The sequence below is a fragment of the Grammomys surdaster genome, unplaced genomic scaffold (assembly GCF_004785775.1).
Source record: "Grammomys surdaster isolate TR1022 unplaced genomic scaffold, NIH_TR_1.0 371, whole genome shotgun sequence".
NCBI classification, from domain to species: Eukaryota; Metazoa; Chordata; class Mammalia; order Rodentia; family Muridae; genus Grammomys; species Grammomys surdaster.
The window spans coordinates 6,389,018-6,403,457 of record NW_021604790.1 but is presented as its reverse complement, the minus strand read 5'-3'; the positions used below and the strand labels follow the sequence as shown (position 1 = coordinate 6,403,457).

The 14,440-nt window shown below is 46.8% G+C and overlaps 1 protein-coding gene, 1 long non-coding RNA gene and 2 other non-coding genes across 5 annotated transcripts in view; 1 reads left to right on the top strand and 3 right to left on the bottom strand.

Moving 5' to 3' along the window:
- The window catches only part of Tex2 (testis expressed 2), a 109,738-nt gene extending 98,327 nt beyond the window's left edge, over positions 1-11,411 (top strand). The window contains exons 9-13 of one of the 2 annotated variants that reach the window (XM_028780617.1): positions 2,566-2,691; positions 4,121-4,330; positions 7,635-7,755; positions 9,850-10,017; positions 11,288-11,411. In XM_028780617.1, coding sequence (XP_028636450.1) covers positions 2,566-2,691; positions 4,121-4,330; positions 7,635-7,755; positions 9,850-9,972 — 580 coding nt within the window. In that variant the 3' untranslated portion in view covers positions 9,973-10,017; positions 11,288-11,411. Of the gene's footprint in view, positions 1-2,565; positions 2,692-4,120; positions 4,331-7,634; positions 7,756-9,849 lie in introns of both variants that reach the window. The other variant, XM_028780616.1, reaches the window with a different exon arrangement.
- Positions 11,412-12,231: 820 nt separating this feature from the next.
- LOC114632211 lies at positions 12,232-12,363 on the bottom strand. Its single transcript, XR_003713053.1, has one exon. It is a non-coding gene; the product is annotated as a small nucleolar RNA SNORA76 (small nucleolar RNA).
- A 33-nt stretch (positions 12,364-12,396) lies between these two features.
- Positions 12,397-12,775, bottom strand: LOC114631973. Its single transcript, XR_003713030.1, has 2 exons — positions 12,675-12,775; positions 12,397-12,473 (listed from the first exon to the last, which is right to left on the bottom strand). It is a non-coding gene; the product is annotated as an uncharacterized LOC114631973 (long non-coding RNA).
- On the bottom strand, positions 12,545-12,614 carry LOC114632210. The gene has a single exon (XR_003713052.1). It is a non-coding gene; the product is annotated as a small nucleolar RNA SNORD104 (small nucleolar RNA).
- Positions 12,776-14,440: the final 1,665 nt, after the last annotated feature.

Here is a 14,440-nt window from a genome sequence, read left to right as displayed (position 1 = left end):
TCGAACTCAGAAATCCGCCTGCCTCTGCCTCCCAAGTGCTGGGATTAAAGGTGTGCGCCATCACTGCCCGGCCGATAATGATTATTTTAACAAGAAATAAAACATTTGAGCCAGGCGTGGTGGCTCATGCTGGCAATCCTAACATGTGAGAACCTGAGGCATGAGACTTAACCTGAGTCTGAAGCCAACCTAGGCAGCATAGCGAGTTCCAGGCCAGCTTGGACTACAAAATGAGACCCCGGGGGGGGGGGGAGGTAGAGGAGAGAGGGAGAGGGGAGAGAGAAAGGGGAGAGAGGAAAGAGAGGGGAGAGAGAGGAGAGAGAGAGGAGAGAGAGAGAGAGGAGAGAGAACGAGACCAAGACAGACCACAAGAAAATAATGTCCTTTCTCTTGTGTCTGACTTTAGGCACCCTTGTCGAGTGGTTTTTACCAGAGGCAGTGTAACTGGAATGAGCCTGTTCAGTGGTTCTCTGAGAGGATAGCACACTCTTCTGGAATTCTGAGTTGTGTTTAAAGCCAATAGTCTCTCACATCCTACACATCTTTTCTGAGGACAGATACTGTGTCTCTAAAGTTCTTGTAGACATCCTGAGGTCGAAAGCATATCATACACATTTAGTTGTAAAACCTGCATCCGAGCCAAACATTAGTCACACAGTAGTCCTGGGTTCCACGTAACACAGCTCCCATTTTGAGTGATAGAAATGCTATTTAGTCAAAAATCAGACTCCACAGCATCTGGTACACTATAGCCTAGGCAGCATTATCTGAATTACTCACTTGAAGCTGCAGAATGCAGCTTGCACTGTGTGCTGCAGAGGGTTCATTCATTCTAGAACCCCAGAGCTCAATGCAGCACTCATCCACTGGCATCGTCCACCCAGGGGACGGAGGTGCCAGATGGCACACATTGGTAGGGACATGAGGGTCCCCAGCTCAGCAGATCTCACTGTGACCCCAGATGTTTTGTGCTGTGTATGGATGAGGACTTGCCCTGTGCTGTTAGGCCAGCTTCCATACCTGTCAGCATGAGGCTTGAAAGCCGACACACAGCTGTTTGACTGGTGGAGACAGGGGGCAGTTGTGTAATCTCTGGCAGTTTACATTTCTGACTCTCCTTATCTAGAAAACCAGTTCAGAGGGGTTTTGTTTGGTTGGTTGGTTTTTGTTTTTTTGAGAATTGTATTTTCTATATAGATTTGAAACCCAAGAGCTCTATGAGGGTGGCGTTCCCACAGGACCTCCAAGGCAGCTCTGAGCAGCAGGGGCACAGAGGTACTTCTAAACTAGCCTGTTGGCAGAATGGGAAGCAGGCATTTCAGATGAGGAGAGGCTTCTCGAAAAGGACGTCCCTTCAACATTGAAGTCCAGCCTGTGGGTGCAGCTCTGGCTCCATTTCAGAGTCAGGGTAAGCAGGATTCCTGTGTCCTGCCTGGGAGGACATCAGTGGGATCTTCTTACAGCCAGCTCTGGTTTCAGGGTGAGAGGCTCAGCCTGGCCCTCTCATGCATGCAGCTGTGTGCTCTGCCCTTGACCCCCATTAATCAGGAGACAGTTACCCCCGTGGATTACTAGTGGCTCAAGGAGGTGTCAAGAACCTGAGGGCAGTGGCAGCAGGGAGGCTGGGCCTAGGCTGCACCATCTTTCCTGGCCTGAGGACTTTGCTCTGGTCAGCAGTACAAGGCTGTGTTTAGTGATCATTTTGTTGCTCAATAGTGTTCAGAGATGGCTCTGTCCTTTGTCCCTGGTGTGCCTAGCTAAGTCCCTGAGCTGTAGAGATGGGGCCTGGCTAGTAATCTCATAAGCAGGCAGACATTTTTGCTAGGTCAGGAAGCCTCTGGTGTACCTCAGAAGGAAACCTTGATCCTTCAGCTCTGCTGGTGATCCAGCAAGCCCTAGACCCCTCTGGAACCCTAAAGAGTTTAGTGAAGGGCAGTGATCTGTAAAGGGGCTGGAAAGCCTGGCCTTGAAATTTGAACTGTTCTAGCAAAGTCCCTAAATTCTTATGTCAGGTGCTTTTTTGAGTCCCTTGAGACTTGCCACCTTGTAGCTTTGGGTTTTCTTTGTGACCCCACACCCAGGAGATGGAGCAGGCATGGTATAATGTATCTAATCTCACCAGTTCAGTCAAAACTACTTTGAGAGGTGATTAAGCCATAGACAAGGGATTTGCCTGTGCACCTCATCCTTAGTGAGACAGTCACGTCACCAGCATTAAGCTGCCGTCATGACCCCTGCCAGCTGCTCAGTCTTTCCATTTACCCCACTCCTACATTTTATGTGATTCCATCCCACTCCACCACCTGTCTTTCTGGTGCATGCTCAAAGGCAGACTGTTCTGGACTCAAGTCCTCTGCAGTCCTGTCAGGGGACTTGGTGCTAGAATTTACTGAGTAAGCAGCCAATCCAAGAACTCTTGGATTGTCTCTTAGTGACATTGACAACATATGACAGTGGTTTCTTCTTGACCCTCTGTGTTTGAGTATGTATGTGTGTGTGTGTGTGTGTGTACATACATTTGTATTTGCGCATCTGTGCACTGCCAGTGACTTCCTCTCTGTTCAGTTTCAGGCCCAGGGCATACTGTCTGGCTGACAGTGATGAAGAATCCTCCAGTGCCGGCTCCTCTGAGGAAGATGATCCACCAGAACCCAGTGCTGGAGACAAGCAGCCACTCCCTGGAGCAGAAGGGTGAGTGGATGAGGCTTCTGGAGGCTCTGGTGGTCAAGGGAGCAGCCAGGAGTCAGCCTGTCTTTCCCTTCCCCTCTGGGCTTCTTCCTGCTGAGTGAAACATCGTAAGAGGGAAGACTTGGGCTTTGCCTTGCAGTGTGAGTAAATATCAGAGCCTTTGAAGGAAAGGCTTGTCTCTAGAAGTGCTCCCTGGTCTTCAGAGGGTGCAGACTGCACACCACCTCCCCCTGGTGGTCTCAAGAGAGAAGGGAGTCGTGCGCACCCCCACCCCATCTACTTGCTGTTGCTCTCTACAGAGCTCAGATGCTTGGGTTATTTCTTTCTGTGAATTTTGAGACTGTGGATGACCTAGCTGCTCTTCTGGATCACGAACTTCATCTGGGGCTCTTTATGTCTGTGCCTTTGGCGGTGTGATGATCAGAGTATATCATATGCCTTTCTGTAAGGACCTTTACATTATTTAAAAGGAAATAAATGTAAGATTATAGCACCAGGTGATTCAGAAACTTGTAAGTAAATAGCAGCTTGCTCTCTTTGAAATCGTACAGAAGGTGGGAAGAGAACACAAATGTTTGCCCAGCACAGTTGGTACCTCTTAGAGCTGTTGTTTAGGGTTCGAGGTGTTACTTGGTTGTAGCATGCTCATCCAGCATGTACACACATGTATTTCTGTATGTACGCCATCCATGATATCTGAAACTTCAGAGGATGTAAAGAAAATACTTTCCACTCTTCCTGTGTCTATGATAATAAGCAGGACCAGAGGCAAGCGCTACTTTTCTTGGCTTGCTAGCATATCCACTTGATATAGCTTTTTCCCTTAAGTTCTAAACTTATGAAGGAAGAGATGCAGGTTCCAAGCTTCAGGCTTTGGTGTGATGGTCCATTAAATTGCTGCTTTGCTGTCTGTCAGTGCAGCATGGATCTCTGTACTGTCTAGAAACAGAGGTTCTCCAATAGGACAAGGACTCATGCTGAATCTCAGAGTGGTACAAAGGAGCCTCCTCCTCAGTGGGATGACTCTCTCTGGATGTCCGCTGTCCAGCCAGAATGTTCTATCTGACCTGTGCATTTTCTCTAAAGTAGTTCTCAACCAAAGGTGATTCAGCTCCCACAGGGGGACAGAGTTTGATTATCTCAACAGGGAGAACATTCTTGCCATCTAATCTTTGGATGCTATTAAATGTCTTATGTACACAGGACAGTCCTCAAACAGAGTGACCTGACCACAGTGTGTGTATGTCATGTCGCAGTGGGAAAGCTATGGAGGGTAGTGAAGTCACAAGGCTCATGCTAGTGGAAGGTATTTAGGGCCAGTGAGATGACTTGGCAGACACTTGCTGCCAAGCCTGACAGCCTGAATTTGATCCCTGGGAACCCTACTCCCCTGACACGCACGCTAACACACCTCTGCATTCTGTGTTTGAAGGTACGTTGGAGGTCATCGAACAAGTAAGATTATGAGATTTGTTGATAAGATCACCAAATCAAAATATTTCCAAAAAGCAACAGAGACAGAATTCATTAAAAAGAAGATGGAAGAAGTCTCTAATACGCCACTGCTGCTAACTGTGGAAGTGCAAGAGTGTCGAGGGACCTTGGCGGTCAACATCCCACCGCCCCCAACGGACCGGATATGGTGCGTATATGCCCTAGCGATCCCCTTACCACATGACCATAAAAGTCCCAACCTACTTAACCCTGGACAAGAGCATTTCCACGCTGTTTTTATTAGATTCATCTCAATCATTAATCATTGTGTTTTCTTCCATGACTGTCTCTTGTACATTTTTAAGGATGGTCTTCATATGTCAGAAAGAGTCAAGGTGAATGTGAAGTTTGTGGGAGGGGCTGCTTCTGTCCTTGGTCCTCCTTTCTCTAAAGCTGACTCATCCACCAATAACAACAATTGCCCATTGTAGTCAGCCCCTATCTCTGCCCAGCCTGGTTTGGAACTACAGCACTGGCTCAGTCTTCTCAAGGCCTTCTTTCTTGACAGATGACAATCACACATGCAGCAGAGTCTAGGCAGTGAGGAGATGCTCCCTCAGTGAGGTCTTGGTGTTGGGAGGCTGCCTCGTACACTTGTGATAGGAGGCTCTCTTAGGAGGAGGCTCTGGGTGAAAGTTCCACCTGGGGATGCTGAAGATACAGACATGGCCGCCATACTCCCCAGGGTGTCAGCATTGGAGGTGTAGGGGAGGGGTATTACAGTGCTCAAGCCACAGTTTAGAACTGATGAAGGAATCATTCACAGGCCCAGCATCTATTTCTGTGTGTGCATCTCCTATAAAACAGTCACAGCCATGCGACGTGAGGACCAGACCTCAGAGCTCTCACTGTGCTGTGAGTGCTACTCAATGAAAGCACAGCTCTACAGCCCATCACAACACGGCCACTGTGCCTCACACCCCTTGGTATCCAGCAAGCTTTGTAGGAAGAGGGTCTCTGCCAGTCGCTGATCATTCAGAGGCAATGCCAGTGATTCCCAGTAAAACTCAAATGTAGCTTTTGTAAGTGGATTAAGTATTACTTACTGAGCCGGGTGGTGGTGGCGCACGCCTTTAATCCCAGCACTTGGGAGGCAGAGACAGGCGGATTTCTTGAGTTTGAGGCCAGCCTGGTCTACAGAGTGAGTTCCAGGACAGCCAGGACTACACAGAGAAACCCTGTCTCGAAAAACAAACAAACAAACAAAAACCAAAAAAAAATTATTACTTACTTTTTTTTTAAAGATGTATTTGTTTTGTTTTGTGTGTATGTATAAGTGCCCAAATGATGTATGTTGCCCAAGGAAGCCAGAAGAGGGTGTTGGATCCCTTGGAACTGGAGTTACAGACAGTCGTGAGTCACCATGTGGGTGCTGGGAATTGAACTCAGGAACTCTGGAAGAGCAGTCAGTGCTCTTAACCACTGAGCCATCTCATCCAGCCCCATGAGCATTACATCCTGCTCATCTTCATCTTCTGACTCTTCATCTTCCTCTGCAGCTGCTAGGTGCCATCCACTAATGTGCACAGGTCCTGAGCCACACCCTTCAGAGCACAGCTGGTGTAGTTTCAAAGCCCTCAAGGGAAACTTGTTGTACTCACATTGCCAGTGTTACTTTGAGTGGACTGCTTTCATAATAGGTTGCTTCTGCGTGCTTTCATCTTTTGCCCCTCACGGATGAACTGTAACGATAACTGATTATCTTAGTTAGAGTTTCATTGCTGTGAAGAGACACCATGACCACAGCAGCTCTCATGAAGGAAACTTTAAATTGGGGCAGGCTTACCATTTCAGAGGTTTATTGGTCCATTATCATGGCAGGAAGCATGGCAGCGTACAGGTAAGCATGGTACTGGGGGAGCCAAGAGTTTACAACTTGATCAGAAAGATCAGCAGGAGGAGACTGTGTTCCATACTAGGCAGAGCTTGAGCATAGGAAACCTCAAAGCCCAACCCCACAGTGACACACTTCCTTGAACAAGACCACACCTCCTAATAGTGCTATTTTCCATGTCCCAAGCATTCACACACATGAGTATGTGAGGACCATTCCTGTTCGCACACACGAGTCTGGGGGCCATTCCTGTTCGCACACACACACTGATGTTTGCTTTTATTGTTATCCACCTTAAAGTGACAATCTTTTATGGCCTTTAGTTCACAACTGGAGATAGGTGTGGGGTCCAAAGGGGTCTCCTGTGTTTGTCTATCATGTCCTCATGAGGTGGCGACATACACTCTGGTGTGAGGGAAGCCAGACAGCAATTTCTGTCACTGTTCCTCAGAACAGACTTGCAGGATTTCTCTACTTCTCAATTCTTCAGTTTTAGTCCTTGATCTTCTAACTAGGATCTTCCTGCCTCACCTCCTGAATGCTGGGATTACACGTGTGCCACCACACTGTGCTGCTCTGGACGCTTTGTCAACAGCTCTGAGTGCCAGGCTGCTGTAGAAATCATAAAAGGCATGGTGTGGCAGGGTCAGGGCAGGGGTGTGATGTGTGAGACGAGGAGAGGCAGGGGTGAGGAGGAGTGTGGTGGGCGGAGCAGGGGTGTGACAGGGATGAAGAGGGCTGTGACAGGGGCGGGGACGAGGCAGGGTGAAGCAGCACATTCCTGTCACCTGTGCACTCAAGAGGCAGAGACAAGAGGATTTGGAGAGTTCTAAACCAGCCTGGCCTTCATAGCAAGACTGGGAGAAAAAACACGACTTGGCACATAGTGAAAAAAAGCAGTGTATAGACATTTCTCTGCCTGAGCTTGCTTAGGAGAGGGTGGGGATGGCATTCAGAAGGAGGCTGTGTTGTCTGAAAGTTCTGGCTTATATATTTTGGTTTTTATAATGAGCACATTTTTTTTTTTTTTTTTTTTTTTTGGTTTTTCGAGACAGGGTTTCTCTTTGTAGCCCTGGCTGTCCTGGAACTAACTCTGTAGACCAGGCTGGCCTCGAACTCAGAAATCTGCCTGCCTCTGCCTCCCAAGTGCTGGGATTAAAGGCATGCACCACCAATGCCCAGCTAATGAGTGCATCTTATTGCTATTAAAAATACAAAGAAATTCAAGGCCAGCCTGGTCTACAGAGTGAGTTCCAGGATAGCCAGGACTACACAGAGAAACCCTGTCTCGAAAAAGAAAAAGGCCATTGCCATTTTATGGAAATAAAATCTCTAAAGCAATGCTCAGTCCCTAGCCTTCTGGGATCGATCCCTCAGAGGATCAATCCATTGTCAGCATTTCTCCATTGTCAGCACTGCTGTGAATCCCTCAGAGCCCTGACACTGCCCAGCAGACAGAGGCGTTCAGGGTTCACATGTGCTGTGCTGAGTCAGGAATGTGGCGGTTTAGAACTAGAGATCATTTAGTGATAAACCTGTGCCAGAAAGGGGTCTGTGGTGCCAGTGCTTGCCCACTTCCTTTCTCTCCTTAAATGTGGTTACTGTCTTCTTCACGAAGGTATGGTTTCCGGAAGCCACCATATGTGGAGCTGAAAGCTCGGCCAAAACTCGGAGAGAGAGAAGTAACTTTAGTTCACGTGACAGAGTGGATAGAGAAGAAACTGGAGCAGGAGCTTCAGGTAAAACACCCGTGTTTCCCACAGAGTGTAAGAGCACTGAGTGGAACGGAGGGCCTGGACTTCATCCTGGTCAAGATCCTCATGGAGAATTGCATGGACGTCATCCTAGTAGAAAATACCTATGTTCAGGTTTGGGCTTAGTACTTTAGGAATGGTTCCAAAGACCCTGAAACTTTCCCATTAAATAGACTCCAGAGAATCCAGCAGATGTATTTAGAGGCAGGATGATGGTGCCCTGTACCAGTAAGCCTGCAGAGACTCTCCAGGCTTTGGCTTTGTCCCTCGTGAAGTCAGGAACTGGGCAGCCAGCAGCACCTAGCTGGTGGGCAGGAAAGGTGTTCCCTGACTCTCTGTTGCCTTACTTAGTTTAGTTAACATTCAAGGAAACTCTATGCCAGCAACAACTCTCTTGGGAATCTAAAGTCATTTGGGCCTCCCCTAAATAACACCTAAGCCAGAGTTTACTCTCCAAACCTGCTTACTGCATTCTGCCACCAGTGATAGTAGCAGTATCCCAGGCCTGGGATGAGCTATTTCTTTCAGATTTTGATCAGATTTTTGTTTTGTTTTACTTTGTTGTGGTGATGGGAATCAAACTCAGGGCCTTGCATATGCTAAGCAAGCCCTCTACCACTGAACCACTCACACTGAACCTTCCCCAGTCACTTGATCCAATATCTGAAGCATGGCTGTCTTGAAGTTTTATGGAAGCTAGGCTTGGGAGTGAATACTTTTAATCCCAGCACTTGAGACAAAGGCAGGCCAGACTGCTCTGCATAATGAGTTCCAGGACAGCCTGGAGAGATCCTGTCTCAAAATTTTAAGAAAAACAAAGTGCTTCAAAATTTATGGGTTAGTAAATGGTTTATTTACTTAGTCATAAATTTACTTCTTTGAAGAATATTTGCATTCCTTTTCATTGGTATATTTTAAGTTTGAGGTGTGTGGCACTGTCCACCTTGTATTTTGTAACAGGGTCTCTCATTGACCAGGAACTGGACAAGTAAGTCTAGACTAGCTGGCTATGGAGCTCCTGGGATCTGACTGTCTTCCCAGCACTGGGATTGCCCAACTTCTGGAGTTTCATTAATCAAACTCAGGTCCTCACGCTTGTAAGAAAGCACTTCAGTGAAAGAGTTGCCTCCATAGGTCCCACTTTAAGTTTTGAGTGTGGAGGTGCGTGTGTCAGGACAACCTGCAGTCAGCTCTCTTCTACCCTGAGGGTGCCAATGGTTAAGCTCACGTCTCAGACTCAGGATCCAGCCCCTGAACCTGTTTAACCTTCCTCCTGGCCTTCAGCTTTGTGTCTTTATCCTTTGTGCTGTCACCATATTAGGATTTCCTTGATGTGAAAAAACTCAGCTTACATTTGTGCTGAGATTTAAAAGAATGAATTCACTTGACATATGTCATGAACATGATTTTGAAATACTGCAGTTGCTAAGCCAGTTCTACATTAAGGTTGTTGAATGTTTCTTACATAGTACATATATACATACATACATACATACATACATACATACATACATACATCTATATATATGAAATTGAGGGCTCTTGCCTCAAAGCTGACACACCAGGTTCTTCCTGTATTTGTGCTCTGGGTATGGTTCTTTGGCTCTTTTTGTTGTTGTTTGGTTTTTCCAAACATGGTTTCTCTGTGTAACAGCCATGGCTGCTCTGAAACTCACAGGCTGGCCTTGAATGCATAGATATCTGCTGGGTTCTGCTTCCCAAGTGCTAGGAATAAAAGCATGTGCCACCTTGCCAGCTCCTTGGGTCTTTTGAAGTTCAAGAACGGAGGAGCTGGCCATTTAGTAAAGTACATGCTGCACAGGCCTGAGGATCTGGGTTCAAATCTCCAACATCCACATAAAATCCCAGCTCACTGGCCAGCCAATTTAATCACAGTGATTAGCTCTAAATTCAGTGAAAGACTTTTGTCTCAATAAATAAGGTGGGAAGGAATTAAAGTTGACACACACATACAGAGACAGTGTGATAGAACATGCTTGGAATGTATAGGAAAATACTTCATATATGAAAGAAGGACAATTGCCTGACATACGACTATCCTTTAATATCTCCCTACAGAAAGTTTTTGTCATGCCAAACATGGATGATGTTTATATCCCTATAATGCACTCAGCCATGGACCCTCGCTCCACTTCCTGCCTCTTGAAAGAGCCACCTGTGGAGGCCTCTGACCAGCTGTGATTGGTGAAGACGGGACATTCCCAGTATTATGAGACCTAGCTCAAGGTGTGGGATTTGTGGCTGCCATCTGTTCTGTGGGGGTGGTCTTTACTGGTGCCACAGCCAGTCTTTTAAAGGACTGTTTATGCCCTCTGCCTGCTGGCCCATTCCACTGAGGTGTCATTCCCTGCATCTGGTGACTAACATCTGGTTTGTCTGTTGTAAAGCTTTGACTGGCAAAGGAGACCTAAAGAACTGTCATGGTAGAGGCAGTCACAGGTGACTCAACCATGACTTTTTTAAGTCAGACAGGTTTTATGGCAGCAAATGAGCACATTCAGAGCAGAGCTGTACAACTGGAAGGCTTCCCCTTGCCTCCTCCAAAGCTTTTCCTCAGGCAGCTGGTGCACAAGGGAGCATTTGTCCACTCCACACTTTGTACGCATGACTGCAGCCCTCCACACTTGGAGAATGTCACTGTGGTAACCTGTGTGGAGTGTGTTTTTGTGAGCCATTTCATTGGTGGTAAAATAGGCATAGCAACTTTTCACATTAAATTGTGCATTTTGGAAGCAAGCAGCCATAGAACATACACACCCACACTTTCACCAGGGTTGGGGACAGTGGGCTTCATGTGAACATCAGGCAAAGCCATGAGATCAAACCATCTCAACGAGGTACAATCACCTTGCTTTCCAACCAATCCTGATTTTTCTAGAGACATGAGCGTATGTGACAATGTCAAAATACTGCACACAATGATTGTCCCTCCCTGGTACTGATGGGGTGGGGCCAGAAAGCAGCAGGAGCCACAAAGTGTTCTTTTCTGTTTTTTCTGTGTGCTGTAGGATGGGAGGGCCTTGTTTATCTGATTTGGGAGGTTTGTGGGCAGTCCCCTTCTCTGATGGCCAAATGGACTTCTTTCTCTACTCAGTGGCAAGCACTACATCTACACATGCACTTGTGACCTTTCTTTAATGTTGCCAACTTAAGTTTGTGCATTTGTGTCAGAATATTTAGTTTACAAATTTGGGGGCTCTAATTGTATAACTTGCTTTGAGGAAACCTACTAGGTTTTTTTTTTGTTTGTTTAAAGCTGCATCCAATGTCAAAATTATCTTGGGTAACTTCTGATAATTTAATATCCTTAAACAGCACCTTGCTTGAAGATGACTTTAAAGAAATTAATATATTGAAAAGTTATTTGAGCCTTTATTTTAATCATCCCATTAAAACATGGCAAATTACTTGATCATTCCAGTCAGTGTACTGCTTTAATTTCTCCCATTTGCCTGTCAAGAGTCCACATGTCTTGTTCACTGGTCTTTCTCTGCAGTAAAGGCAAGACTAGATAGACCACAATCAAGAGATTCCAAGACTGCACCCTGCCGAGCTTAAAATGTGGGAACTTACAACCGCTTGCATTGTTTCACAAAATAAATCTCTCATGTCAAACAGCAGACAAGCATGTTATTTTTCAGAGAAGCCCACAGGAACATGAATGCACTGACTCTCAACAGGGTAGTTTTAGCCACCCTTCAGCAATCCTGAGACTGCAACTGGATTTCTTAATCCATTATTCCATCCCTATGGAAAAATTAAGGTACCACGAAGATGGAGTAATTAATCTTGTTTTCTAGAAAAACTGGTCTTTGGGACCTGCCCCTTAAAGCTTCCTTTCTCTTGACTTTTGTTCAATCCAAATGCAAGGTTTCCTCATCTTAACTACTCCGTTTCAGTAAGAATTCTGGCCAGGCAGTGGTAGCGCACGCCTTTGATCCCAGCACTTGGGAGGCAGGTGGATCTCTGAGCTCGAGCCTAGTCTACAGGTTCCAGGACAGTCAGGGCTACACAGAGAAACCCTGTCTTTGAAAAAAAAAAATATTGTCAGTTTCTAGGTTACCGATTTGAGCGCGTGCTAGCTGGCTCTTCCCTACCCAGTAGTGCAGGCCCAACTTCTGGCATATCTGCTAACCAAGCACTGATCCCTAGCGTCCTTGGCTCCCCTTGGAGGCCTGATTCAATTACCAACCCTCTAAGTCTTCAGTAGCCCCATTCCCCCGTGTGCCACAGATGGATTCAATACACCTCCAGGGTTCCTCCCATTCCATTTTACCGTAGGCCGATTTCTCTATCACCCACACCTGGGGTTGGGACAAAGGAAAACACCTACTTGAGCAAGGTTCACTCGGACCATCCTTACTCCCAAACGTAAGCCTCTTAAAGCCTGAGGACTCCATCTGCTCTCTACTCCCCAAAGTGCCGTGTAGACTAGTCTGAGCCTGTAGCTAGCGGTTAAAAGGGCCGCCTACGAAGGGCAGGCGGCCCCAGTTATGCGCCAGCAATGTGCTATGGCGCCGCAGCTTAACCCCCGGCACCACGAGAAGGTGCGCGGGGGCTCAAAGGCAGCGCGTCGGCGACAGTGACAAACACGGACAGCAGCAATGTTGTTGAAACACTTTATTCAGAAGCTTGGGGAAAGGTTGAAGTCCACGCTGTCTGCTGTTCTGCGCAGGGCAGACCTGGAAAGAGAAGCGAAAGGTGAGGGTTCGAAGTTGGCTGGGCCTGCCACCTCCCGCCGCCGCTGCAGCCGGCTCAGACTTCGATTCGCATCACCCGGATCAGCAGTCTAACGCGTGCTTTGTATGGAGTGTCATCACCACCGGCCGCACACCCACAAATGGTGCAGCCCCTCTGCCCACAGGGGGGAAAAAACACATTACCTTAAAGATCTCCCCGTTGCTAAGAGGCCGAAACGGGCGCGTGGCCTTAATTTAAAGAAAGCTTCCGGAAGTTGTTGGGCGGGCTTCTGCAACATTGACCGTTTGGGAGCCAGCTTTCTTGTCACGTGCGCAAGAGCGACGGACTCATTGGTCGTGCTATTTGAGTCCTCCAGCGTGTAGCCAGGTCCTCCAACCATAGAGCTGGGACGAAACTAGCTGTCTGCGAGATGCGAGATCCTCGCTTTTTTCCGGGGCGGGGGGTGGGGTGGGGGAGGTATTCCCCATACACCTCAGTTGGGGGCTGTAATTAGCGGGTTCGTTACCAGTAAGCAGAACCAGACAAGTAAAAACGTGACGAGTGTGAAGTATTCTGTCCCAGCAGCCAGACGGAGGGTGGGAAAATGAGCCGAAGTGCCTCTTAGGTTCAAAGGATCCGGAGCGGTAGGAGCATAGACTGTTTATGTGAACGAATCCTGATTTGGTCACGAGGACCTTTCTGGTCCTCAGTTTGAGATTATCCTCTCTTGGCCTGGCTTCATGACTCATCTGTAATTCCAGCACCTGAAAGGCTTTAACGCCCAGTTTAAGGTCTTTATTCTGTATATTGTGTGCTTGGTTGGAAGGGTGTGCCTTGTGGTAAACTGGAGAGGATGCAGACCGTCGTTCCCAATTACGTTTGGGAATAGAATGGGTTAACCATTTTTGGAAAAGGAGTTTCCAAAACTAACTTCTTGTAAACATCCACTTGTCAGGTGACCTACTAATACCTGGGAAATTAGTCGAGAGAAATTAAACCCTGTGCACACATAAAATCTCATGCATAATTGTAAATAGCACATTATTCAAAAACAGTACCCCACAACCGAGAGCATGCTAAGGCTCTTTGATGGACAAATATAAAAAAATTATATTGTCTATACAACCAAATGCTACTTGACAAAATACAGTAATCCTTTGATAGGTTTAATGCTTGGAAGTTTCTAGAGGCCCACTGAGTCGTCTCACCAGCTCCCTTTTTATCTAGAGAATGTCTTGCTTGAATAGACCAAACTAGTCTTGAATTCATAATCTTGCCTCAGCCTCCCAAGCGCTGGGCGTGTGCTCTACCCCATCAAAGAGATTTATCATTTCTGGCTTTATTGATATTCTCTCCTTTTAATTGTCTTTAGTTTAGAACTCCGTATCTGAACAGTTTCAATTAGAGGTATGTACCGCCATTCCTGGCTCCTCTAGTTTTTTGTTTGTTTGTTTTGTTTTTGTTCTTTAAAGCTTTTTGGTTTTGCAAGACAGGGTTTCTCTGTGTGGCACTGGGTGTCCTAGAACTTGCTTTGTAGACAAGGCTGGCCTTGAACTCAGAGATCCACCTGCCTCTGACTCTAAAGGCATGCACCACCACTTCCTGGCTAATATTAGATTTTTATCAACCTAGAAAGAGCCCTTACATTAATTGGCAAGTCACCCATCCCCAGTCCAGCTGTAATCACTCACCTCCCTTCTGCCTCTATGGATTTACTGATTCTGAGCCTCAGTACCCAAGTGCTGGGATTAAAGGTGTGCATCACCACACCTGCCTTAGTTTCTTTATTTTTTTTAAAGATTTATTTATTTTATGCATGTGAGTACATAGTTGCTCTTTTCAGACCACCAGAAGAGAACATCGAATCTCATTTATAGATGGTTGTAAGCCACCGTGTGGTTGCTGGGAATCGAACTCAGGACCTCTGGAGCCATCTCTCCAGCCCCCTCCCCCACCACCTTAGTTCTTA